The sequence below is a fragment of the Acanthochromis polyacanthus genome, chromosome 19, assembly GCF_021347895.1.
Source record: "Acanthochromis polyacanthus isolate Apoly-LR-REF ecotype Palm Island chromosome 19, KAUST_Apoly_ChrSc, whole genome shotgun sequence".
Classification (NCBI taxonomy): domain Eukaryota; kingdom Metazoa; phylum Chordata; class Actinopteri; family Pomacentridae; genus Acanthochromis; species Acanthochromis polyacanthus.
Window position 1 is genome coordinate 10,851,715 of NC_067131.1, and position 27,896 is coordinate 10,879,610.

At 39.9% G+C, this 27,896-nt stretch overlaps 2 protein-coding genes across 2 annotated transcripts; one reads left to right on the forward strand and one right to left on the reverse strand.

The window, feature by feature from the left end:
- The first annotated feature begins 1,306 nt into the window (after positions 1-1,306).
- On the forward strand, positions 1,307-5,963 carry habp2 (hyaluronan binding protein 2). Its single transcript, XM_022196051.2, has 13 exons — positions 1,307-1,495; positions 1,597-1,612; positions 2,057-2,143; positions 2,262-2,372; positions 2,555-2,674; positions 2,880-2,996; positions 3,297-3,474; positions 3,906-3,997; positions 4,486-4,738; positions 4,815-4,957; positions 5,088-5,225; positions 5,368-5,510; positions 5,651-5,963. The coding sequence occupies exons 1-13, from the start codon at positions 1,430-1,432 to the stop codon at positions 5,804-5,806; spliced, it is 1,620 nt and encodes a 539-aa protein (XP_022051743.2). The 5' UTR covers positions 1,307-1,429; the 3' UTR covers positions 5,807-5,963.
- nrap (nebulin-related anchoring protein) lies at positions 5,902-26,613 on the reverse strand. Its single transcript, XM_051939668.1, has 43 exons — positions 26,409-26,613; positions 25,669-25,763; positions 25,276-25,363; positions 23,893-23,992; positions 23,330-23,460; positions 23,010-23,117; positions 22,812-22,916; positions 22,622-22,729; positions 22,416-22,523; positions 22,068-22,175; positions 21,477-21,593; positions 20,658-20,762; positions 20,327-20,434; positions 19,952-20,056; positions 19,670-19,768; positions 19,409-19,513; positions 19,187-19,294; positions 18,963-19,070; positions 18,686-18,883; positions 18,476-18,580; positions 18,282-18,380; positions 18,093-18,197; positions 16,678-16,785; positions 16,338-16,495; positions 15,484-15,637; positions 15,273-15,377; positions 13,696-13,794; positions 13,331-13,435; positions 13,093-13,200; positions 12,741-12,854; positions 12,450-12,647; positions 11,236-11,340; positions 10,945-11,043; positions 10,721-10,825; positions 10,503-10,610; positions 9,923-10,234; positions 9,731-9,835; positions 9,157-9,255; positions 8,947-9,051; positions 8,737-8,844; positions 8,249-8,560; positions 7,097-7,252; positions 5,902-7,007 (listed from the first exon to the last, which is right to left on the reverse strand). Exons 1-43 carry the CDS (start codon positions 26,472-26,474, stop codon positions 6,717-6,719), a joined length of 5,433 nt encoding a protein of 1,810 aa, XP_051795628.1. The 5' UTR covers positions 26,475-26,613; the 3' UTR covers positions 5,902-6,716.
- Positions 26,614-27,896: the final 1,283 nt, after the last annotated feature.

The following is a 27,896-nucleotide window of genomic DNA, read 5'->3' on the forward strand; positions in this document are numbered from 1 at the left end:
GTAAACTCACCTTTAATGTGTTTCTTGGTGAGTTTTAGGGCTTTGTACTGGATAGTTGTCTTGGTAAATGTGGTTCTTTAGCCACAGTTAGCACGTGGTGCTAATGTGTGCAGTGATTAGTGGATTTGGTGTAGCTGAGTTGTGTCTTTATCTTGGCTGTAGTGAATCTTTAGAGGTTTTTGGTCAGGCACATTCTGTATTCTTGTTTGTGAACCGACATTGGTTGTCCAGAAGGTAAGAGTTCCTGTCCTGATTCTGTTTAAAGAGCTTCTCTGGTAGGCTGCAGGAGACTTTAGCGTTTGGGTTGTGCTAGTTTGGTTTTTGTATGTTTCATTTGGACAACTATCTTGAGGCCCCTCCATGTGGTTTAGTGAGGTTTTGTGGAACAGTTCTACAAAGCAACCTGCAGCAGAAGAGACTTTTTAGGAAGTTCTGGAGACCGGACTTTAGATCAGCAGAAACATTTGTCAGCAGTTTGAGCAGGAGAAGGTGAGCTTCAGAGTAGAAATGAGAAGGAAACCTTCTTGACCCATGTGGTGAGGTCCTGTACCAAGAGTTTGAGCAGGTTGTGAAGAGTCTGTAGTTCTTTGGTCTGAAAGCACCGGAAGAGTCGACTCATTAAAGGAGAAAACAGGAGATATTGTTGGTTCTTCTGTAACTCTGCAGTTTCCTTGGACTGAATATCAAGTTTCTGTTTTAAATGATTTACTGTGTGAGCCCAAGAAGACTTCAATAAACTCCCTCCATCCCCTGGATGCATGTTTTATTACCATGTTAAATGTTTTTTTTTTTATGTTTTTGAGTTTTAATCATAGTTTCAGCTTAGTTTTTTCACTCTGCTTGTTTAGTTTTGTCATCTGTGTGAAAGATTCTAAATAAATAAAGTTGAATTGATAAACTGAACAACTGACTAACTCATGATTGTGACAACAGAAGTATTTTTTGTGATTCAGAGATGTTTCATTTTTAAGGTTGGGGTTAAAATCTTCGTGGGGAAAAAGATTAAAGAAATAAATTGCACTGAAAAAGCAATTAAATTAAAGGAGAAACACAAAACTTTTAAAAAGAAAATTAATCATTAAATACATTAATAACAGATACTGCAGAGTTTTTTCTCAAATATAGAAAATGGGGGGAAAAAATGTAATACCGGTGGTTTAATTTCAACTTACTAAATTGAGGGCGATGATTTTAAAAAGTTTAAGGTCAAAATGTAAAAGCATCACATCTAAGTAAACAAGACAAGGTTCAATAAATGAAACTGTGGTACAAAAAGTAAGCAGTGGCCAAAAACACACAGACTACTAGGGAATCAATGCCGCTGGCTAAAGATTGACAAGTGACTAAGTAAGGTATAGAGGAGTTTGGGGGTATTAAAGTCAAACTGTAAAACTCTGGTCTCATAGTGTGCTGACAGTTTGACAGCACCATGCTGGCTGCAGGGGTCCTGCTCATTTTCCTCAGTGTGCTAACTGTACATGGAACCGACACAGTTGTAAGTTTCTTGATGTGTTTAGGAAACTATTCAAACGGGGGCATTTTTGTCTGTGGGAATTGACTCTTGATTTGCTCTCTGCTGTGACTTTGTCATTTCAGCTGGATGTCGATTATTGTAAGAATCTTTCTTCAGCTGATCTACGGTGGTGGTGACGGGCTTGATATTAATTTCAGTTCCTCATTTATATTTCCTAGAAACTTAGCAACCACTTTTGTTTAATTTCGTCATGTTGCATGATGTGTGTGAATTTAAAAAAAAAAATTAAGATGAAATAGAATGATGGATGTTCATCATTTTTATGATAAATGTAGTTTCAGCACATTATTTCTTTCACATCTGGTTTGAATGCAGGATGAAATTATACATTCCAATAACATGTCACCAAACAAATGAGCTAAACTGTTTCACAAAGTTATATTCCTTTACAGTAAAAGTAGAATTTCTTGTCTTTTCTTAAATCAATATCCCAGCAAGGTTTGCTCTGTAATTCAACCTCTTATCTCTTCATGCTCTTTATTGCAAAACTCCTGTTTTTAAACAGCTCTCTGTTTTTGGCAGACATAGAATATGACTATGACTACACCACTGAGGCTCCTGTTGATATCGAATATGATAACTGGTTGATTGACCTCTTAGAAGAATCCAGTAAGTGGCTCTGGTAGACTGCATGTGATTAATCACTGTTTCTGTATTACCTTTAACATTTAGACACTTTTAATTCAGATTTTGTCCCTGCAAAATGACTCTTTCTTGCCATTTCCAGGTGCTTGTGATCCATATCCTTGCTTAAATGGTGGCTCCTGCCAAAGTAAATCTGCTACAGAATTCACATGCTCATGTCCTGAGCCCTATAGAGGCACAAGGTGTGAGCAAGGTAGGTGGGATTTTAGCTGCATTTCATTTTCACTCTGTAATTTTACAGGGTTTAGTTTTTTTATTCTTATTTTTTGGATGTTGAATTGTACATTTTATTTTAATTCTAAATATAACTCAATGAAACACATCTTGAATTTAATCACTTTTAAAGGCTATTGATATTTTTTTTTTATTTTCTAGTGAGAAATATTTGCAAGGATGTCAAATGTGGCTTTGGTGATTGCATCATCAACCTAAATAAACAGCCATTTTACGAGTGCAAATGCAAGCCTCCGTACCAAGGCTCAGACTGCAGGACATGTGAGTGTATCAGACAGCACGTTGTACAGAATATCCACTTATTTTCTGGCAAATATTGTGTTTATAGTATTTTTACTCATGCAGGAAACATTTCCATACAGATCTGCATTTAAGTAGTTATGGAGTCAGTGAACAAACCTGTGATAAATACAGAAAAATAACCAGCATCTGCATCCTAATGAAGTGTCTGCCTTGTCTGCATCAGTGCCAGCATCTCCCTGTGAACCCAACCCATGCAAGAACGGAGGCACCTGCATAAAAACCAAGCGCCGCTTCCGCTGTGCTTGTCCAGATGGCTACAGCGGGAAGTTCTGTGGAACTGGTAAAGACTTCATGACGCAAAGCCACAGTCACATTCACTGGTATTTCTGGTGTTGAAGTTATTGTTATTTAAAACGCAGACAATTATCTATGGTTGGAAGCCCAAAGACCACTTTGTATTCAGCTCAACATACTGTAGTTTGTCCTCACACAAGTAAACAATATGATGTAGTGACAAGCACAGTGTCGTTTTTTAGGTTTTCTGTTCAACTGTTCCACTTTTACACATTTTTTTTCTGAATTCCTTAGCTCACTTTCAGTGACTGTATAACTTTCATACGCGTCTGATCATTTTATGTAGATCCTAATGACTGTTATGAGGGAAATGGAGAGTCATACAGGGGTGCAGTCAGCATGACAGAAGATGGGCAGGAGTGTCTGGACTGGAAGTCTAATTTCATTCTACTAAATGGACAGAATCCTTTCACCGCATACTCAAACTTCTCTGGCCTGGATTCAAACACACAGAACCACTGCAGGTATTTGACTTTTAGCTGGTATACCTATGTTTACATCAGTTCATCTTGTTTGACATAACCTATGTATTGTTCTAACCTATTTTAAGCTGTTATGTATTGCATTTTTATCTGTCAAATTCAAATTATTTAAATGGAATAAGATTTTGTTTGTAGAGAAATTAACATTACTGATAAAAGTTCAGGAAAGTATGACTTGCTTTTGTCATCATGTGGCACTCCAAAGGGTGGCCAAGGTCAACATTTTTTTAAATTCCACATTTAACAACAATAAATTGTTTGTTTTTTCAAATTATTACAGAACACATACTTTGATTTAAGGTCAGAAAAAGACAAAAGTAATTTTCTGTTGTTGGAATTAATAATATGAGAACAGACACAGTGGGATAATTTACTTGAATTCTTTGTATTTTACAATTTACTCTCCATTTTAGGAACCCAGATGGTGACGACAAGCCTTGGTGTTTTATCAAAAAGCGAGGAAAACTGGACTGGAATTTCTGCAAAGTCAAAGAATGCTCGAAAGGTGATTGTTTCTGCCAAACACACACACACACACACACACACACACACACACACACACACACACACACACACACACACACACACACACACACACACGTTTGTTTTTCTACACCGGTGGGGACTTACCATTGACTCCCATTCATATCTAACTCCTAACCCTTACCCTAACCTTAACCATCACCAAATCAATGCCTAACCCTAAACAAACGTTTTTGCACTTTTACATTTTTTATTAACAACAATATAGCCAAGAAAACGGTGTTGCCACCCGTGGGGACCTCATTTTAGGTCCCCACCGTAAGACAAGTCCCCACCTTTATAGCAAATAGTCAGGTCGAAGTCCCCACCGGTATAGCAGAAACAAGTACACACACACACACACACACACACACACACACACACACACACACACACACACACACACACACACACACATGCATGTGCATATAGATGTTTAGAATTCACTGTTTCTACCCTGATGTTCCTCAGCCCCAGCTGCTCCACCCCAACCAGTTGTACCGGTTGTACCGGTTGCACCAAATCCTCCCCAATTCTCCGAGTGTGGAAAACCACAGCCTACTCGCATTGTCAGGATTTTTGGGGGAAAAAAGTCTTTCCCGGGTGCTCATCCCTGGCAGGTGTCGGTGCAGACAAGAACTAAAGGATCATCCACTACGTTTTTCCACATGTGTGGTGGGATTCTCCTCAAATCCTGCTGGGTTCTCACTGCTGCCCACTGCATGTAGGTGTCCTATTTGTGTGCCTTTTCCAGTTTGTTTGTTTTCCTGCTATAAGCTAGTGTTTTCTTTTGTTTCCAGAAACCCTAATGAAGAATTGCAAGTGGTGTTGGGAGGAGTGAACATTGACAAACATGAGGAAATTGACCAGACCATCCCCGTAATAGAGACGATTGTTCATGAAAACTACAAGGAGAAGACTGAGGCTTTATACAACGACATTGGTTTGCCACATTTACCAGCAGCGACATTTAAACTGAGACCACAGTCCATAGATTAATATTGACTACTAAAATACATTTGATTATAAATGAAATAACTGATGTCCCATAATATATCTTACTTCCCGTACAGCTCTGCTCAAACTTCAAGTTACAGACAGCCCTTACTGTGCGAAAGAAACTCGCTTTGTGAGGGCAGCGTGTCTACTAAGCCAGCCCTTCCCACCTGGAAAGGAGTGTGTGGTCTCCGGATGGGGAAAAACTGAAAACCGTAAGACTCAGTTGACTGTTCAAAAGACCTTTACACATTTTTAAAAAAAAAGAAAAATCCCCAATTTTTTACTGATTTATTGCTTTGTTGTCCACAGCCAGTTCAATTCTTATGCAGATTTGCTTTGACTTCCACTTTTCAGGCACTTACAGCAGCCACCTGCTGAACACTCGCGTGTTGCTGATCTCTCAAGAGCGATGCAGCATTCCTCAGATCTATGGGAATGTGTTGGACAACAGCATGTTATGTGCAGGGATCCTACAGGGCGGTGTAGACTCCTGTGAGGTCTGTATGATTTTTAAAATACCATGCAAGAATCCACTTGACATGTTGCAGATCCCTTTTTGTCATCCATATGCATGAATGTGTTCCTTAGTGACCCTACATATATGATATTATGTTTCTCACTCTTTCTAACACTGCAGGGTGATTCAGGGGGTCCACTGGTGTGCGAAGAGGACGGTACGTATTATGTCACCGGTGTGGTGAGCTGGGGCATTGGCTGCGGTCTGAGGAACAAGCCCGGTGTCTACGCCAACGTCCACACGTTCCTTAACTGGATCGAAAGCAAGATCAACTAACAAGTGAATGAGCTGACTGAACTACATTCATTTGCTGCCACTCTGCATATAGAAATCTTTCTTTATCATAGGAAGAATAAGGAATTGCTGCTTACTTGTGCCTTGACAAAACAGTTTATTTTATCAGCGACAAAACCAAGCATTTACTCCCAGTCCAGCTTTGAGTTAAAAGAATCCCTGTTACGAACTCACAAAGCTGAACCTGCCAGACAGAAGTCATTACAGTCGTCTTGCCTGTCACCGAGCCTAGCTCAAAGTGCACTAGATTATCAGACCTGTGCTGCATGACTACAACAAGGCTGCGTCGGTGCCTCGTACATTTGGACTTGCAGCATGTTGTATTTACCAAAGATAAAAAACAAACAATGTAAAAATCCTTTGCACTTTGCATCGCTGGCCACATAGCAATCCCTGGTCCAGCTCCATATCTTCTGAACACACTTGATATACAAAAGCGCAATGTTTCATTTCAGCATTTCATTCAGTTTAACTTCTATCCTGCGGCAACCTTAATTCAGTTTTGGTGATCTTAATGCTTTAACTGGTGTTGAAAATGGTCCTTCAGGGGCATTTTAACCCACTCAGACGTTTTAATAAAATGTCAAAAAAAAAACCACTTTGCATCTTGAAGCTTTTCTGAATTCCATTTTGTTTCGCACACACATAGACAACCTGTCCTAACAAACATGACAAGTCCCTCTCTGGTTCAACATGCTTAATCGCTTTTGTAATCACATGAACTGTGCATTACAGTTCACTGTTGCACCTACAGCGGATCTGTTCGACATTATTGTAGCATCTCACATGATCGTAGTAAAATAAATCACTCAGTAAAAGTTAAAACCACTTTCCGAAAGTGACCATCTTTAACTGTCTCTAAACTCAATCATTTAAAAAAATCTACTCCGATCTATGCGTCCTCTATCGCAGCAGCTTTACTAGACGAGGACATCTTGACTGTGTTCTGGAGGGCAGCTGATGAGGAGGACGAGGTGGTGCTGGACTTCTTCTCCATGGATCTGAATGACGTTGTGGTGGTGGTAGACTTCTTCTGAACAGTCTGGATGGTCTTCTTCCTCTTCACATGCAGGACCTCCATTGCGTCCATGTTAACGCCTTGCTGAATCTCCTCGCTGGTCTCCACCTGCTCAGAAGTTTGCTGTTGCTGTTGCTGCTGCTCCATCTGCTGCTGGTGATGCAGCTGAAAGATGGAACGGAGGAAGTTAACAAGAATAATGACTCATTAATGGGCATGGATTTTCGAGAATCTGCCTTTCTGTGTTCCCTCACCATCATCATGTGCTGGTAGTTGGCAATCGCCTCCTCGGTGCTAACTCCTTCAGCCAGACCCAGCTCTGCAGCCCGGCGGGCGAGCTCAGCCTTGTGGGAACCAGGAGGGGTCCAGCCCACTCCTCTGATCCAGTTCAGGTCTGACTTGTAGTTCACCTGCAACAGAGGGGAACAGCAGTTAGAGCAATACATCAGTTCTGCAGGAATCAAATTCGTTGAAGGATGCCAACAGGACATGTCTCACCATATTTCAAATTGGACACTTAATCATAGCAATCTTATGCCACAGCTAAAATGAGCTTCAATTTTATTTATCTTATCTAACATAACAAGAAAACAAGCTGGAAAAAAATTTTTTTTATACTATCAACAGATTCCATGTAAGTTTTACAGCATGTTCTATAGATGTTCTATTGATTTTACATGAAACCGAGTCGCTCAAACCAGCCACTATTTCTACACTTGAACACTACCAACCCCATGTTTGATGTGTCAAATAGTTTGTGATAATCTGACTTAAGTAGTTTGTTTAATTATGCAATAACTTCTATTTGGCCACTACTGAAAGAATTTTTGTACCATTTCTACAGCCTTTTTTTATACACGAAAACAGACACTTGCTGAAAAACGACACTAATGAAAGGTGAGAGGCAGCCCAAACAGCTAAAGTGGGGGCTGGAAAACCAAAATAATGGGAGGGAGGATGCTAAAATGCTCCATAGAACTGAAGACAACTGAAACGTTGGGTGATAATTTGGTGTTTTCATCGCTGAACGTGACCTCATTTACATACAAGGCAGTACACTGCATTCAAATATTTAAATTCTGCCCTCAATAAACACATGAAGATGTAGTAGATCCAAATGAGGAGCAACCTTAGAGCCCTTACCATCTGAGATTGTAATTGAAAATACACAAAAAATATTAGAAAATAATCATATTTCCATCGAAAGAATTTGTAACAGCGATAGCATGTGAACTTTTGGGTGCCTGAGAGTAGTGTTTCCTTCTTAAAATATCAAATTTTAAAGAATTACTCGGTATCACACACACTCAATATATATATATGCGAATTAAATGATGATTCTGGCTACAGTGAAGCCACTTCCACCATCTCATTCTTCAGCATTCTGTACGTGCACCGTGACTCACATCGCTCTGCAGCTTGTAGGCCTGCTTGGCATGCTTGACGTTGAGCTGCTCTGGGTCACACGTGTAGTCGTGGAGCTTGCTTCGGTAGGTGAGGTCACTGGCCTGAGCCTGACTCTTTTTGGCCTGCAGGAACTCGGGCTGGTCTGCATGGATTTTGTAGTGGCCACGGTCCTCCTTGGACTGGCGTTTGTACTCCAGGTTGCTCTGGAGCTTGCTGGCTGCCAGAGAGTGCACCATCTTGGGGTCGTCCTCCACACAGCGCAGCCCCACCTGCTGGCCCTTCTCCTTCACGTGGGACTCCTTGTAGCGGAACTGTTTGAGGGAGACAAACAGTTTTTAAAGCTTTTCTACTGAATGCTCTGTCTTTGCTTTGCTAATTCTGTTACATCCTGAATACCGAAGCAAAAATTATGTTAAAATGGACACGATCTGTACATTTAGTAGGGAATGTGACTATGTGCACCGACTGAACCATCGCACGGACTCACATCACTGGCAATTTCCCTGGAGGCCTTAGCAGTTTGGAAGGGAATAGCATCCAGCCTCAGGTCATAGCCCGATGTCTTCACCTGCTCCCCAGATGCCTTGTAAACTTTCTACACGGGAAAACAGCAGTGAAGATGAGAATATTATAAGGAGATAGTGGTGTCTTTTCAAAATAATTTTCAATGATTCGCTTTGTCTGATGTGTGCTTTACATCACTAATCTGCTGGGCGTTCATCTTGGCTCTGACAAAGTCGGGATCATCCGGGTGTAAGGTGTATTTATGCATGTCATCATTCTTTCCAGATTTGTACAGCCTCTGGCGTGCACAATAGACATGAAGAGGATATCAGCATCTATGATTTCTTACAGATTAATGAGATATTGGATTACTATTTTTAGCAAGTTTCTTTCTTCATCCTACCTCACTGCACTGCTGATAGCTCGTCTTAGCGTGGATGATATCAGGAGAGTCAGCCACTGAGGTGAACCTCAGGCTGTCCGGCAGCTGACGGTACTTTTTCTGCACAAAGACCACATTACTTAAACACAGATAGCTGAGGCTTGCATTAAAGTAAAAGGCATTTAAAGTGAAATTCAGGCTCAATTACACAGACACAGAACATAAAAGAATCCTGTGTAAATGCAAAATGCAGCCACATAAGCAATCAGGGCTCTAAGTACCATGTGCAGGAGGTTTAACAAAAAAAATATATTAGATGTGGATTTTATGAAATGATTACAGTAGAAAGTGTAATTTAATTTGACAAAGATAAGCCAACCAGAATACTAAATAAGCAAAATTTCATCCCTGACAGTTAGATACTTTAAATGAGACCTTCACATAAGGTGGTTACATTTCACAAAAGTATCACTGAATACTGGCAACATATAGAAAAAATATCATAAATCCATTTTTTAAAAGAATATACTTGCTCTGACGTACTAATAATAGATTTGAAATTTCATTTATACCATCGTCCACATCACATACTTACATCACTTAAAAGTTCTCCGGCCTTCATGGCAGACTCCAGCTGAGGTGCACCCACTCCATCCCAGGCCACTCCTTTCATGTAATTGAGGTCTGATTTGTAGAGTTTCTACATATGACATAATAAAATTGGTCAGACAAGTTGCATTATACTACTAATGTCCTTACTTTTCCCTCCCTTATCTCAATATCTCACCTCACTCTGCAGGTTGTAAGCCTTTTTGGCCCACTTGACCTTCATGTCATCTGGCAGCACTGTATACTCGTGCAGCCTCTTCCTGTAGTCCTGATCGCTGGCCAGGGCCTGGGCGTTCTTAGCCGCCACCAGATGAATCATGTCCGGGGTGAGGTGGTACTGCCCGCTGGTCGTCAGCGCGTCCCTGCGGTACTCTTGGGCGCTGGCCAGCCGACCGGCCTGCAGGCAGTGCAGGAGACGCGGGTCGTCCAGGACGCTTTTGACTCCGATGTGTTTCCCCTTTTCCAGCAGGTGGTTGTGTTTGTACTGGTACTGCAGACACACAGGCGATGTCAGTCTGGCTTGATGTAAAGCCAACCCTAAACTTGGTACATCTACAAACATTATTTTTAATTCAGTACATTAAGACATTTATGCTTGAATCACAGAATGGACAATTTCAACATTATATTCTGGATTCTGTATATGCATGTGGTCTCTCTTTACTTTGATATTCTTTCAATCTATGCCATATTTTGTGTTATTTATCACTTTGCCAGATCATGCAGTGATACTTGTTTTTAGTGTAGTATGAGCTTACATCACTGGCGATGCCCGTGGAGCTCTTGGCAGCCTGGAAGGGGATGTCCTGCATGGTGAGTTTGTAGCCCTGAGCTCTCAAAGTGTGCCAGGACTCTTTGTACTTTATCTGCAGCAGAACAAATAAACATTCATCTTTATATAACACAGGGACAACAGAAAAAGGAAAACGTTTACAGACGGTTACAGTATTATAAAGTGCACAGGAACTAACAGTACCTCGCTCAAGTTGGCGGCATTGATCTTTGCTTGTGTAAGCTCTGGTCTCTCGGTTGTGATAGTGTAGCTGTGCTGGTCGTTCACCCCCTTCTCTTTGTACAGACGCTGGGACAGAAGAATGACAAAGTTCTGGGTGTGTGAGGGCCTCGATATTACTGACTGTGTAACTTAACTCAGCAAATCACAAACAACAGAACAGAAAGTGAAAAAGCCCACTGTCTCACTTCGTTAGTGATCTGTCCGCTCATTTTGGCGTGGATGATGTCTGGAGAGTCAGCGACAGAGGTGTGCTTGAAGTTGTAGGGCTGCTGACGGTACTTTTTCTGAAGCAGAAACAATGGCAAAGATTGATAGATAACACGTATGATATGTTCAGAATGATACACGATGTGGACTGGAATGTAATGATTTCGACTTACAGTATATGCAGGTGTGTATTTATGGTGCCGTATACCCAGTAAAATTTATGAAAAAGGCAAAATGAAAACTGAATTAAAGCAAATATAATATCTCACATCACTGATGAGGTCTGTGGCCCTCTTGGACCCTTCGATCTGCAGAGCTCCTGTGGCGATCCAGGCGGCACCACGCAGGTAGTTCAGATCAGAGCGATATTCTCTCTGTCGAGAAAATAAAACAACACATCATCTTTTAAAATTAACTTTCAAACAATCAGTTTGATCAGGTTGATTAAAAAAACAGTTATTTCTAATAAATTCTGAGAGTGGAACCTTTAATTTCTGTGAAATATGTATGTTGCATTTCAAATCTGACAATCTCGTTCTTACAGAGTGCAATCTTATTTTTAGATTATTTCATCTTTATTTTCTTTTTGTAATGACTTTTATTATTTGTAATAATTTTATGCTCTTGTTGTATTTATGCAGCTTAGTAGCCTAGCCACGCTAGACAACCCACGGCAACGAATTTAATTCTCTGCCAGGGTGGGTCTAGTTACCCTCCATAAGGCTCGAGGTTGGATGCTCCTAAAACTGGCTGGACCAATCACCATGAAGTGTAGAGTCAGAAGGCGGGCGTAACTAAGTGACGACAGAGGCGTGACGATTCTGACAGAAACAACCGGAAACAACTAGCCTAGCCGTGCTACACAACCCACGGCAACGAATTTAATTCTCTGCCAGGGTCGACAACAAAAACGACAACAGTCGTTGAGCTCCATTAGCACCGACTCTGAATAATCTTTCTGTTAACATGTCTGTAATATACTTGAGCTTCACCCATTGACTGTATAAATAAGGCTTCACCGAACTACCGTATCCTCTGATTTCCGGCGCTCTAGGAGCCTATTCGTTGCGCTGATTGGAGTGATTTGATAGACAACCTTTTAGCCCGCCTCCCTCCCTGTCGAGCGGTCCTCGACCCTTGTGCCTTCAGAACATGGGTATAGCAGGGCTCGGCTAGCAGCTTAGCCAAAGGGCTGCTAAATTGGCTTTTGTTGTTGTTTAACGATGACAATAAAGATCTATTCTATTTTCTGAATATGTTATTCCGATATTTTTGTGTACATGACAATCAGAACTACAAACAAAGTACACGTGCAAGATTTTTTTTAAATGTATCATTTAATATTCCAGTCATTTAATACTGAATTTCTAAATCACTGATGATGTCACAAGTTTCTTTCTTCTTTTTTGGCAGAGTAATAAACTAGATTAAATCAATGTATAACTAAAATAAGCTGTCTTCTGCAGTGTACTGTCACTCTCACCTCACTCTGCAGGGCGTATGCTCTCTTTGCAGCCTGCACCTTCATGTCGTCAGGCAGTGAGGTGTACTGATGCAGGGAGAGTCTGTAGTCCTGATCGCTGACCAGCATCTGGGCCTTTTTAGCGTGGGCAACCTCCATCATGTCCATGGGGAGGTGGAACTTAGAGAGCTCCTTGGCAGACTCTTGCTTGTATTTAATCTAGAAGGCAGAAAATGGACAAGAGACTGTAGGAAAGAATTTGTAATAAAGCATGTAATTATTTTTTTGCCACCACAATAAGGAATCACTCACATCACTCTGTAATTTGCTGGCATGGACCGAGTGAGCAATGTTCAAATCATCCTGCAGCCCCTTCAATCCAATCATCTTCCCTTTAGTCTTCTCGAAGTCTTCTTTGTACTTTTGCTGTAATGAAACATTGGCGGTACAAGCTGAACAATGTGACATCTGTGTGCGTTTGCTCAAGATTTCAGCGAGCCGAATAGTTAAATCTCCACTAAACAAAAATGGTTCTCTACTAATACGATCATTAATTAGATGAACTCTAATATCTGCTGGGAAATTCAAATGCTATTTTTGGTGTTACTGTAACATTTTTGTGCCTCAGTTAAAGTGCTCTGAAATGACTGAATAAAAATCTTACATCGCTCAGGATCTCTGCAGACGCTTTGGCAGACTGGAAAGGAATGGCATCCAGGCGCAGCTTGTAACCACCATCCCGTATCTTAGTCCAAGATTCCTTGTAACGGCTCTGAAAATGCACAGCGGACGTACAAACCCAGTGGGAAACCTCACACAAAGTCGGCTGACTGGATACACTGATCAGCTGTTTAACATATTTAATGCATCCATGTGTGAGTTCTTGCAGATGCGGTTTTTACCTCGCTGATATTCATGGCGTTGAGTTTGGCCTGCACCATCTCCGGCAGCGCTCCACTCAGGGTGTAGCTGTGTTTCACGTTTTCACCTTTCTCCCTGTACAACCGCTGTATAGGACAAAGCACAGAATTAGTGATCATACGCCTTACCTCAGATGGCATAATACTTTTTTGTACTTGTTTACTTATATTTACTGTATTGTGTGGTTGGATGTGCTATAGTAGTTTGACCAATAAAAAAAAATGAAGATCACAGGTGTATGGACTACAGCAAGCTTTGAATAACTGAACTTATGTTTCAGATCACTGCATTCGCTATCTTTTGAATAAAACAAATAATTGCGAGTACAAATAGCAGCTGAACTTACATCAATCGCCAGCTTGTTGCTCTGTTTGGCCTGAATCATCTCTGGAGTATCTTCAACGCTGGTAAACCTCAGAGCGCTCACATCCTGACGGTACTTTTTCTAGAAAAAAAGAGGAATGACCACCAGATTGTCACTATCAGCTTCGAACCAGTAGAGGGCAGAAAAAGATCACAAACACTAGTCCTAGGAAGCATACTAAATGGGAAAATTAAAAAGAAACTAAAGGAAAATGACAAGATTTTGAATGTTTTTGTTAGATTGACACATGCAGTAAATGATACAGCTACATAAATAGATAAAAGCCAGCACAGACGGAGCTCTGGGCTCTGTTCTATTTGCATTTCATGCTCTTATGCTGGTGACCCTGACTGGAATGACCCTTTAAATAAGTGGCTGTTCATGATGAGGTTATAAATAGAGTTTGGTGCTTCCAGTCTGTACAGAAAAGACTCATATGTACCATTTCCAGGTCTTCAGTTTAAAATATCTATACAGGGGGGTAACCTAGTGGCCGAGTGGTGAAGACACATGGGGGAAAATTCTTCTAGCAGCCCCTGATTTATTCCCAGTTTGATTTCCAGGTTTGGACATCTGCTGTCAAGATATTCCACTGTTTTCTTTCACATATTTCTTGTCTATATCTATTGCAATAAGAGAAAAAGCTGTAAAAATACTTTAGAACTGTATATATAGACACATACAAATGTTATAATGACATTTTTGCTAGAAAAGATTCCATTATATGATAACTTGTAGATCCTAAGTTATCTCTGATGTGAAAGATGTTACCGTATGTCTGACTTTTGTCCTCTTAAGTATAGATGCAACTGAAATTACTTCGGTTTACAAACAGATAAAAACAATTCAGCTCTGTAGTTTTTGCATCAATCTTGTGGCGTGGACTAAGAAGATGCTGGCACCAAGATGCTTTCAAACAACTGGACGCTTGGCATCAACACTATTCCCTTCGGATGACACTAATAATACAAGTCAATCCATCCGCTTTCCTTTGCTTTGAATATATTATTTAAATATAATAAACAAGCTGCAGCACAGACCTCATCAGCTGTGTAAAAGAAAATAAATAGAAAAAAAACAAGGATAGAAATCTCTTTGATATGCAACAGTTACTGTAACCAGTTGGCTCTCTTGTTCTCGGATGGTGTTGTCCACATATTTAATCCAGTTTCTAGAGAACAGAAATGATCTCCAGCTCTTTAAATACATTCTGACCTAAGCTGTAAACCTAGTTATGCGTCTTCCAGTCACACGTTATGCAATCATGCTTATCACTTTCCCATAGCCTCTGTGCTAATTCACCTACATACTTCTTACAGATATTAATAGCACTTAAGAGTGGTTAATCAAACACTGCATCATAATCGGCTTAAATTACATTTTACTCCCTACATAATTACAATGCAATGAGGGAAATGTTAATGAAGGCCAGGAACTGGAAGGCTTTGATATTTTTTTTGGTCTGTTGCAGTGAGTTAATAGAAACATTACTGCTTTATACTACTGTTTCAGCCCTGAACCTTCTGCAGTGCATTGTGGGTCACGGGGTCAGACCTTACCTCGCTGAGCAGCTCTCCGGCTTTCTTTGCCTGCTGGACATCCAGAGATTTTGAGGCTTCCCAGCCGACACCCTTCATCCAGTTCAGATCCGACCTGTACTGTTTCTAAAGACAGATGCACATAAATTTCAATTTCACATGACAAATCCTACACTTTTGGGGTTTAATTAGCTTCTTCTGCACAAAACAAGTGTCAATCAAGGAGACGTACGTCACTCTGTAGTCCGTAGGCCTTCTTAGCCCAGGCGACATTCATGTCACTCGGCAGAGTGGTGTATTCATGGAGGAAAGTCCTGTAGTTGGTCTCAGTTGCCAGATCTTGTGCCTTCTTGGCATGGCTGATGTTCATCATATCCAGAGAAACACTGGGGACAAGATTAATTTTACACAGTAAATGAGGCATTTTGTACCAAGATTCAAAGGCTGTGGTTGATGCAATACACTGAATCAGTGCTCTTTGGTTATTGGGGTCAGTCCTATGGAAAAAGGTGGATACAACAATGCCTTTTTATATCAGGGTGATGGTCTATGTAGTGTTTTATCGCAGCAAATGACTGTCTTTTATCTAACAGTCAGGGTATGTGTGACCTTTTGAAATGTTCATAAAAAGCATCTTCTTTCCAAATTAATGTTGGCATAAAATTAAATCAGGTTATTAGCTATAGCAAAATCACTTTTTGACGCTGAGGAATCTATTTAAAATATACTGTAGGCAGTCTTCTAAAGTGGGATTCAGTTGGTGGTTTCCTCAGAGCTTCAGTTAGTAACTGGTCTAAAAACAGATATTGAATGTTAAATGTTAAAAACCTCTTTAAGAAATTTACACCCCTTTAACAAATGCATTTAATTCACCAGATGTAAAGCACATATCAGAAAACTAAAATGATCTCTCTAATCACAGATCCATTCAGCTAAATAATTATATGTCATGTTACCATTTCATTGAAGAAGAAAATGTAAGGAGCATGGGTGAAACCTTGAAGCTAGAGTTAATTTTCTTTATTTGACATCTCATCTGTGGTACTAAATTAATTAAAAACTACAGATTGAGGTAAGGAACCTCACCTGTATTTGGTCTTTGTGTCCTCGTAGTTCTTCTTGTAGTGGCGGTCACTCTGTAGTTTAGTAGCCAGAGCAGAATGAGCCATCTGAGAGTCCTCACTGACGGACTTTATGCCGATCACCTTGCCTTTGTTCTTCTCATACTTCTCCTTGTATTTAACCTGCAAGAAAAAGAGAATTTAATGATCAAATCTGACATCACAAATTCAGGAACGCACTCAACAGCAAATATTAAAATAAAATCAAAGGTGTTTTAATTAGAAAAACTTCACTGCCCTTCAGAAAAATATACAGCTTTTCTCTTCAGACCCAAATGATGCAGGCAGTTTCTAAAATAACTCACATCGCTGGCCAGGTCTCTCTTGGCTTTAGCTGTGAGTATAGACAGGGAGTCCAAATGAAGCTCAAAACCTTTTTCCCTCTGCTTCTCCCAGTTGCTCTTGTACACTTTCTACAAAAACAAACAAGCAAGCAAACCAACAAACATAAATTGTAGAAAGAGTAATTCTTCTTCATAAGGAAAATCAACTGCCAAAACAGTTTTCAAAGGTATTTCTGCTTCAGTTAGGTACAAAAAATACAAAATGTGAGGATGACACAAAGAGAGAAATGTAAAAATTAGCTTTACGTGATGAAGGTTTTTAATTATCTACAGAATTTTAAAGTTTCACATAAATTGTTATTCATCTTATAGATCCATTTTTACTTCTTCTCAGTTAGCGTACCGATGTTTAGAATTAAATCCTCTTATATGGATTTTTTTTGGCTTTATTTAGATAGGTGAAGTGAGAGGCAGATAGGAAGCAGGTGAGAAGAGTTGGGGGACACATGCAACAAAGGGCTGTGAGTGGGAATTGAGCCCAAGCCGCTGCAACAGGAACCAGTACTGTATGTGGTTCACCCTTGCCTAACCCACTGAGCTATGCAGGCACCCCCTCTTATATGGTGTTAATCTAGCGCTTTAAAGATATGTAGCAAAGTCCTAAAAGCACAATATTAAAGTTGTACTGTAGCCCTTAACTATACCAGGAAATTACCAGATTTAATTTACATTTTGGCTACAAACACTCTGTGTAAAACATTGCATGGGTCTAAATCTTTAAATAGATAAAGTGCATTATGTCATTTAAGGTTTGGTAGTTTTTAAAAACTAATCTAATTTTCCTATTTTTGAATTAGCGGACTAAATCCTCCGTTAATTAACTTCATTTTGTGGGGACACTAAATAAGCTGAGCTGAAGGTCTGAAACTGGTTTAAAGTGATTCAAGTTGCCGAAAAGAGCAGCATGTTGAAACAGTGATCAGGTCACAGCAAAGCTCTGCTGAGACAAAACTCACAGCTGCTACTGTAGCTTAAATGTTTTCAATTATATCACTCCAGGAAGCATTTCATTAGTTTGTGTGCAATAATAAAAAAATACTTTAATGCATTCTCTTAGCAGGAAAATTCAGTCTATTGTCTCAATTTAATGTACAGTTTAACAGCTTAAGACGACACAAGCTGCAGCATAAAAACTTAATCTATTTAGCATCAAGCGACTCTTTAAAAACTGCAAAAATACAACATTGGAGGAATTAGAATTTCTTTGAACTAATAAAAATCATAATTAGACAGGTGATCCTTTCCTGAGAGATCCAACAGAACCAATGAAAGCATAAGGGATATTGCCATAAACAGTCCAATTAACAAACTTGCAATTCTCTTACATATGCCAGTGTTTGTCGGAATTACCCTCATTGCTTGTTTAGTGAACTCACCCCACTGAGAAGGTCAGCGTTGGCCTTCGCTTGTCTGAACAGAGGCTCATCCTTGGTCATGGTGTACTGGTGCATGATCTGCTCCGTGTTTGCTTTGTAAGCCAGCTAGAAAATCAGGAAGATGTCTATCACGAGAAGTGCCCCCTAATGAAATGTACAACAATTACAGCTTTAAAGTGGGGACCTTACGTCGCTCTGCAGCTCCTGACTTTTCTTGGCATGTTTGACGGAGAGATCGTCGGCCACCTGGGTGAACTTGATGCTGTCTGCCTTCTGACGGTATTTGGTCTGAGAGAAGAGGCAAAAGCAGATAAGCAAGTGTGTCTAAAATGGTGCAAAGTTGAAGCAAATTTGGAGATATATGTGCACATATTTGCACTGACATCACTAAGAAGCTCTCCGGCTTTCTTGGCCTGAGCAATGTTGAGGCATCCTTCAGTCTCCCAGCCCACTCCTTTCATCCAGCTCAGGTCTGAGCGATACTGGTTCTGTGGAGCAGAAGACAGAAGGGGTCAGCGATCTCTGACACGTTTCTTTGTTTGCTTTTTCTTCAGTTCTTTGCAACTATATATGCTGAAGCTGAATTCTCTCACCTCGCTCTGCAGTGAATAAGCCTTTTTGGCCTGCTGGACCTTGATGTCATCGGGCATTACGGTGTAGTCGTGGAGCTTTGTGCGATATTCCAGGTCACTGGCGAGCGCCTGAGCCTTCTTGGCGTGGCTCAGGTTGATCATGTCCTTAGGAAGGCTGTACTGGGCCTGGCTCTCCTTGGAGCCCTTCTTGTACTCAATCTGAAGTGGTAGCAATGAAACGCATAAGTATGTGTAATTTTATTTCCTTAAATTACTGATTAAAACAGCGTCTGCTTACGTCACTGCTCATCTTGGCCACTTGAAGAGAGTGCAGAGTCTTGGAGTCGCTCATGTTGACTCCCACCGCCTTCTCCTTGTTCTTCAAGTAGCTCTCTTTGTATTTAATCTGAAACACATGGACATCTGATTTAATTTCATTTGACATCTATTACATTTGATAAAATCCACTTGAGGTTTTTGCTTAGAAGTCAATTCAGTCTCGGGAAGCATGTGTTTCCTCACATCACTTGCGAGGTCTCGGGAAGCTTTAGCTGCTCTGACGCTCAGGTCGTCCACACCGATGTCACAAGCTTTAGATTTGGTCTTCTCCCAGTCCTCTTTGTATTTAATCTGGAGTGACAGTAATGGATTAGCAATTCATAACTTGGAGAATAAAAGAGGTGAAGTGTGCATGCATACACACAGTGATGGAAACATGCAGATGTGAGGAAAGTGTGAACTTACATCACTACACAAGGCAGCATTGGCTTTAGCCTTTTGGATTTGGGGTAGATCTTGGGATAGAGTGTACTGGTGCTTCGTCTTTTCATAGTCTGCTTTGTAATTTAACTAAGGGACACATGGATTACAAGTTTACACAGTGTTGACTTTAACTTAGCGCTCATTAGTGCAGCTTGTTGCCAAAAAGTCCTTATGGAGTTCATTTTAAATCAAGTGCTTATTATTTGTTAATGGTATTATGCGTTTGTTGTGCTGTTTACTTACATTGCTGACAAGCTGAGCATTTTTCTTGGCTAGAATGATCTCAGGTGTGTCTGTCACCGCCTTGTACTTGACCTGGTCGATATGTTGCCTGTAGTTTTTCTGCAGTTATAAGGGAAAAAAATGTGAACAAAAGCTGTCACATAAATTGATTCCCTTATCTGAGCACAAACATTTATATGTTAATGCTTTCTACTTCCATTTAGGCTACAAACATGTATTTACTTTACTATTTCTATCGTAAAATTGACATGTTGAGATTACATTATATTTGGAAGAACGTACGTCTTTCAGTGGGTCCAGCTTCCTTTGGCTTTGGTAACCTGGTGTGAGAGTGGCCTGGTAGTTGTACTCCCCCTGCTCCTGTTCACAGCCTTGTTTATAAGCAATCTGAAATATGCAGCAGAAGAACATCATGCCCATGCTATCGCTTACACAGCAGCACTACAGTTATTAATATCACAGTTTGTAATTCCATTTTTATTAGCTATACGTTAGAAAGGCATTTGCACAGACAATAACACAGTATTCTAATTCCTATGGCTTCTAAGGGCTTTTAGTCTTTGAAAGAGAATATGTGCTGAAGACAAAAAGGCATATACATTTAAATGTCATCGAATAAATTTAATACGAACCAAAATCCAAGGAAAGCAGACTTACATCACTGGCCAGCTTCCTTGCTTTCATGGCATGCATGGTCTTCTTATCGATGCCTGCGTCCTCATAGTGGCCCTTCATGTCACTGGTGTATTTCTCTTTATATTTGTTCTAGAAAAACATGAAAAGATGGAGAAAAATCTGTAGGACTCTCAAATATAATCATGATATAGAAGCATGTACATCATCGTATGAATATATTATATTTACAATGTGTTCATTATCCAGCATCATCAATTGTTATAAGGAAGTTGGAGGTTATGTTGCCTACTTGTATGTCTAAATTACTTCAAATGTTAAGTAAAATAAAGAAAAAAGCTGTCTTTAGACTCACATCACTGGTGAACTTGGCAACCTTGGCGGCATTTTGAAACTGTGGCGTCTCACAGAAATTGATGCTGTGTCCTTTGGTGTTCTCCAAGTCTTTCCTATACTCCACCTGTTAGTGAATATACATAAATACAGAGGTAAGCTGTAACATTTTTCAACTCAACCCCCCATTTTGTGCTTTTGACAGTCACGGATAATCCTTCGGGGCCCCAAGGTGCCAGCCATTCCTCCATGTTCGTGCTAAATATACAGTAAAGCGCCACCACCAGTGACAATCCATCATAACTCAACAGTCACCGAGACAAACCTTTAATCTATATATGCTTCGCTGAGATTAACAATGACACCATGAACCTTCAAGTTACGTCCAAAACAAACAAACACTCTTTGTCTTTGCATATTTTCAGTGCAAGACGAATCACATTCAACAGATTCTAGTAACTAACATTTGCATGTCATAATTCCAGGGCTCAGAATAGACATTTAGGAGTGAAGCACTGTGTTCCCGTGTGAGATAACATTAGTTTGATGGGATGTCCTGCGGCCTTGGAGGCGAGCTGTAACCCCACCACACAGGCATGTCAGAGATCCTGAAAATGCCAGTTGGGTAGCCTCGTGTCTGCTGGAAACTGACACAGAGCGCCAATATTTCCAGCTCTTACACACACAGACACACACACTGACCAGCAGCTTTACATTCAACAGAAGATGCTTTGCAATAGACTTTGTGTAGAGCTGCTACACTCGTCCCTTCTTTACTAACTGAATAAAGCTAAAGCTGCAGTACAGTACAGCTGCACTGTGTGAATCTTGTGCGTCTCACCTCACTGACAATCTTGTTGATTTTACGGGCGTTCTTCAATGCCAGATTATCCTCTGAGGTCAGACTATGGAAGTGCGATGTGCCCTTCAGCTTGTTTAAGTCCTTCCTGTATTTCAGCTGCGAAGGGATGAAAGATGATTTAAGGCGACAACAATGCAGGAGAACAGGCTGTGTTATATTTTCCATATAAAATGTGATATATTGCCGAAACAGAAACATCTGTCATGATTATCTCAACTTAATAAAAAGAACACAATCAAAACAATTTTTGAATCAGCTCATTTTATAGTTGTTTAACTAATTAGAAGGTGGTTGTTGTTAAATTAGGATGGTTATTTAGTTGACATTTTAGTGATATCCAGTCATTTTTTATTGATAAGCGATTTTTTTCCATTATAAAGTCATTGCTGACTTTTCGTAGATGCAGGTAGCTATCCATAAGAAGATTTTATCCATTGCCATTGGATTTCCATTGTGCCTAGCCTCTGAAATGCTGCAGTGGCAATGTTCTTGTCCGAACTTGCCAAAGATATTCACAGCTTTGCAGCAGGTTTATACAAGCTCTCATGTTGTATGCAGGTTGATACTCACATCACTTGCATTTTCCTGTGCCTTCTTTGCGAGATAATAACCAGGTGTGATCATGGCAGGGAAGCTTCCTTTGCCTCGTTGTTGCTCATACTCTTCAGTGTAGGCAATCTGTGAATAGAAGAACATTTACTGAATTCAGTTCACCTATTATCCACAGCATACACATGTATCTCGTAAAGCCCTGTAGTATCGCATGCTGAATTTGACATACCTGAATAAATGAATGCAAAAATGGCAACATCAGCTTTAAGCAGCATATAATCATTGCATGCTCTTTTTATCTGATCTGGTTTTGCAAAAGGTTATCACATGGAAGCTCAAATACCACAGTAAGAGTGATTTGCTTACCTGGCTGAAGTTCTCTGCATTTTCTCTGGCGTGAACTGCCTCAGCTACTGCTGCCTCAGCACTGGCTTTACCCTTCATCTCCTGTTCATACATCTGACGATACTTTATCTGGTACAACATAAAAAAAACACCACCAACCATTAATCAGGGTCCTGTCACAATGTTTGTATTCATATATGTGCTTTTTTTTATATTTTGCTACTTACATCACTGGCCTGCTCAGTGGCCTTCTTAGACATTTGGTATCCAGGTGTGAGATGTGCAGGGAAACTACCTTTCCCTCTCTGCTGCTCGTATTCTTCTGTGTAGGCATACTAAGGGAAGGAAAATCATGGTTGAGGCATGTGTAAAGTAAAGTACAACACAGTCAAATTCATTCATAAATGAAAGGCTTACATCGCTGACTATTTGTCCTTGTTTCTTGGCCAGAAGTACCTCAGGGTGGTCAACAAATGTGGTGTACTTTGAAACTCTCTCTTCATGTCCTTTTTTGTATTCCAGCTGAAGAAAATGGAAACATTCACAGAAAGAACCGAATTATTATAGTTTAGATTTCGACTCTCTGCTCAAGAAAAGCGAATTATATTCACTTACATTACTGGCCAATGTATTGGCTTTCTTCGCAGCTTGGTAACCTGGTGTGATCATTGCAGGGAAGCTCCCTTTTCCTTTTGACTGTTCATATTCTTCTGTGTATTTCACCTGCCAAACAAGCACAGAATCAGTCTGGACGATTGACTGATACTGATGCAAAATATAGAGTTACGCTTTCTTTTTATACAAACTATTTTACACAATCCACTCCAGGATTAGCATCACTATATTTGACTGAATATACAGTTACAAACCAACCAAAAAAGTTTGGTTTAATGAAATGAGAGAAGCTTCTTTGAAGAAAAAATAAGTGCACTCACGTCACTGATGTTCTTCTGCGACTGGGACATCGTCACTATCTCCTGGTTGGTCACCATCCCTGAGTACCACGTCTGCTGCTGTGAGAACTCAGACTGAGACTGAAAGGCCTGTTTAGATGTACAAGATGAACCTGATCAGTTTAAACCAATACTGAAAGTCAGTTCTGGACTAAATTCTCTACTATATCAGCCCTACCACGGCTACTTCTTTTTCGGTTTACTTAAATAAATCTGTGTATACTCATGACAAACAGAACATTTTGTATTGACAACTCTTCTGCCTGATCACTATGGCTTTATATGAGAATTCCACTTCCAGTATAATTAAATGTTAATGTTCAGTTTTTGCAGTGAAACCTGGAATAACTACACAAGCGACAAAATTCTTATCTACCAGGAACAAGAAACCACAGAAGTTCGATTTTTTTTGCTTTATATATTAAAGATAAGCAAAACAGCAAAGCTCAACAACTGTTTCTTATTTCATTAAGGATCAGAATTTGGGTTGGAACTCCCTTTAACTGGGTGTAATGGCCAGTTTCATAAGCGGGAGCTCACCTGGCTGGCCATCTGATTGGCTAGGTGAGCCTTCTCCAGCTCCATGGCTCTCGTGTCACAGTGGAAGGAGGACATAAAGCGTTCGCCATCTTCGCGATACTTTAGCTACAAGTGCACACGGATGACAAGCATTAAGCCAAGGCCTGCACACATTGGCACATGCACACACCAGACATGTGTTGACGGCATCCAGTTTGGAGTTGGATGCTTGAAATTGAGGGGAAAAAAAGAAAAACAACTGCTGTGCCTGATTTCAGATTAGTGGTGCCAAACCTCACTCTATTCCTATGCTGCTGGAGAACCTGAGCTCAAATGCGAAATGATGAAGGGATAATATTAGTGTGCAGGACTTGCCAAAGAAGATCCAGAATAGAGCTCTAATCCTTTAACTGTAAATATGTGCAAAATTAATATTAGAACAGGTGTATTGCGGATGATAAGAGACAGAATTGATGTATTTCTTGATCATCAATGCTAAAGAGATAAAAATTAATACAATTTTCCATCAAAACTCAAGGAAAACATTAAGTTTGAGCTAAATTTCACCAAGGAGCTGATGATACCAAGAAAATAAAGACTCTGCATGTGAATCTGTGAATCAAAGCAACATTTTTTGAGTTCAGTGGGACGAGGTTAGAAGTTAGCCCTGAGATCAAATATCAGCATGTAAAGTCCCTTATCTCTCTAGTGGCTTATAGATGTAGCTGATGAGCTTGCTAGCCAACTGCTAATATAAGCCTGACAACGTTGCATGAACTTGTAGACACAGACAGACTCAGGACAGACAGAGACAGGTGGCAGGGCAGAGGAGAGGAAGGGATGCGAGGCTGTTTTTCCTGATGTATAATTTTAGCGCCCCGAAGCATAAAGTGGGCTAAGCGATGGGGGTGTCTCGCCTCTGTTGGAGGAACAGAAATAACCTGAGCCACACTCTCCATTCCAAACCGCTGCTGTCACCACGGACTCAGAGCAGCAGTCCACCTTCTCTCCTCCACTCCTAAAGACCTTTATGATCTGACAGTAATAGATACATCAGCTTAGGGTCAGATCTGGAGTTTTCTCACTGTGTGATGGCTTGTGTAGAGGAATTGCCATTTTCCAGCAACTATTAGGGATTTTAAACCCATGTTAAAGCGCAAAATGAGAGTAATATTGGTATACTTTTAATAAATTCACTTCATGTTGGAATGCAGGCACCGGTGACTATGATGAATAACAGTCTCTACAAAAACTCAGCCATACCAAACCGCTGATAAATGGCCGTTTCACTCATGGCATGGACAATGACTTATGTCGGCCTGTCAACAATGCTCACTGAGTCAGAAGGAAGCTGAACCATTTTATTGTTGTGTGTTGCTGCTCTGCTTTTGCACATGATGTCATCTTACCTCACTGCTCGCCTTGCTTTGCTTCTTTGCGTTGATGTTGATGGGGGTCTCGTAGACACTCGTGAATGTGTTGTTCCTCGGATTGTGCCTAAAGGGATCGAACAGTCATTTTCAATCACCAATCTTGTGAGTCACAAAGGGACATTTTAGTTTGTCATATCGGGAAATACACAGGTGTAATCGATCTTAAAAATGACTTAATTGCAACACAAGCCTGGCTTACAGGGGCACTGTTGACAAAATTTGCTTTTTCCTGCAGCAAAATGTCTGCAGTAGAAATGGTCTTTTGAAATATTGTTCTATTTTAACACATAAGCCAGATTTTTTTTAATCAATTTATGCACAAATATATCACCTGCTGGTTCTGCCTATGTATCAAAATCTATTACTTACACTGAGCAGTAGGGCCTCTTCTTGTGGCTGACAAAGTTGTTCGCTGTGAGGACCATCTTGCAGATGTCACAATGAAAGCATGCTTTGTGCCAATTCTGACAAAAGAAGAAAAAAACACTCATATTATTTTATTATCTGAACTTTGAAGAACCACAACTTAAATGTAGTTTATCAGTTTTAAACCTTTGACCGCTAATTTCAGATACATCTCATTAAAAGGCTGGCGAGTCCCAGAATAAATGTGTTCCCCAAACGGACCTACTGACTCAAATATAGCTTTTATGTGACTGTCTAACATGTTAGTTTTTTAAAAAAAAAGATGTGTCATGAAATAGTTATCCATGTTTTTGGATACAATAATTACAATGTAGCAAGGAGCAAAATATGTTAGAACAGGAATATTTGGGTGGGAAAGCATTTACATTAGTTTTATATCAAACATAGGCTCATTATAGCAAATTGAACTTTAGGAAGATACAAATACATATTTTTTTTGTATCTTTAAACTGTAGTTTATTGGCAGATGCTACATTCCAGTACTGTGTGGACACAAAGATGCATCTGATGAATATAAATATCTTGAATGCCCTAAATTTTACCAGATATTTTTCCAGTTGTATCACAAATCTCATGTTTCTGAGGTTAATTGTTAACATAAAACATCTACAAATGCCACAGATTTCACCAACAATTTCACTCTCAGACAAATGTAAAATCGTCTGCCTAAATTTTTGCCTTACCTGGTCGATGCAGTTGATCTTCTCTGCTGGGTAGACCACAAACCCACACCTGGCACAGGACTGCATGATGAATCCTTTTCCCAAATAACCTTCAGGAAAAAGCAGTGAACCAAAAGCAAGAGTCAGGTCAGTGAGGCAGACAAGGCGACAGTTTAGCCGAGGAGCTGTCAGTGGCTCCCAGATAGTCGTAATAGTGCGTCTCTGGTGGGGGTAAACTTAGCTCTGTGACTGTCAAACTCTGAAACTCTCTCTTACTTGACACCATGCCCCAGGTTGGACCAACCCCTTTCCATGCCCCATGTCAGAGGACTGGCTGAGTCCAGCTGTCTGTCTGCCTGCTGGAGGAGAGACACAGAGTGACAGAGAGTTCAGATGTCACTGCATATGTGTAATGATCCAGAGTTGGACCGCTAGTTCAACTTTGGGCACCTTGCCATGATGTTAAGACATAAAAGCGTGATTCATGGCGTAATAGTTTTACTTAGTAATATTATGCTTCATTAGTCACGTATGTATGTTGACACATAGAAAGACTAGGCTTCAGTAGTTGTCATTATTCCTAGAAAACACTGGCAGAAAGAAATGACGTAAAAGAAGAAATCTATATATATAACCAGCAAAAAAGACAGGGAAGTTAAACTAACACAAACACAGTTTCATTCACAAAAAAGGGGAATGAATTTTCAAAATAGTCCCAGAATCATTGCAAAAGTTCCTACTTATAGCTTATATATGAACATGTTCTCATGTTTTTCCATGATAAAGACTTTTGCACCATGACAAAGCTATGCGTACTTATGTGTAGATTATTTAATACATTTTTGTAATTTTTTAATACCAATGAAAGAAATGATTTCATACTGCACAGAATTATTAAGTAATAAAACAAATCAAAGCATACAATATGTTTTTGTAACTCTTCAGGAACATTAGTTTAGGATACTAACAGTGTAGACAATGGAGTCTCTGTCATTTTCTGATGGATGAGGTGCTTTATCCAAATGTGTTTATCGTACCTAATAAATATTGAAAAGGACTGACTCTGAGCGGTCTTTTCAGGTTTACTGTATTCAGTAAACTTTATTCCTGACCACAAGTGTAAAACAATAGTTTAATCATCAATAAAAAGTACTCACAAGTTGGAGTTATACTGTAAAAGCAAGAAAAAGCAGATTGCTGTCAACTGGACACAGGTCCAGGTACTTGTTAGAAAATCTATCATACTTCTACAAAGTGACATAAAATACTGACAAGAAGACAAATTGACCTAATAACTATAAAGAGACTTACTGTTACTAGAACAAAATGTAAACCAACCACAAAACCACCAAACTAATGAAAAAAAGTTTGAGAATTAACAACAGGATGCAAACTAATAATGGAAAAATGGAAACAACCACAAGAGACACAAAAACACAACAGAACTGGAGAGCATGAAGTGTGGGTCTTTTAATTTAGTAAACTGAGCGATGTCACTAGAGAGTTCAC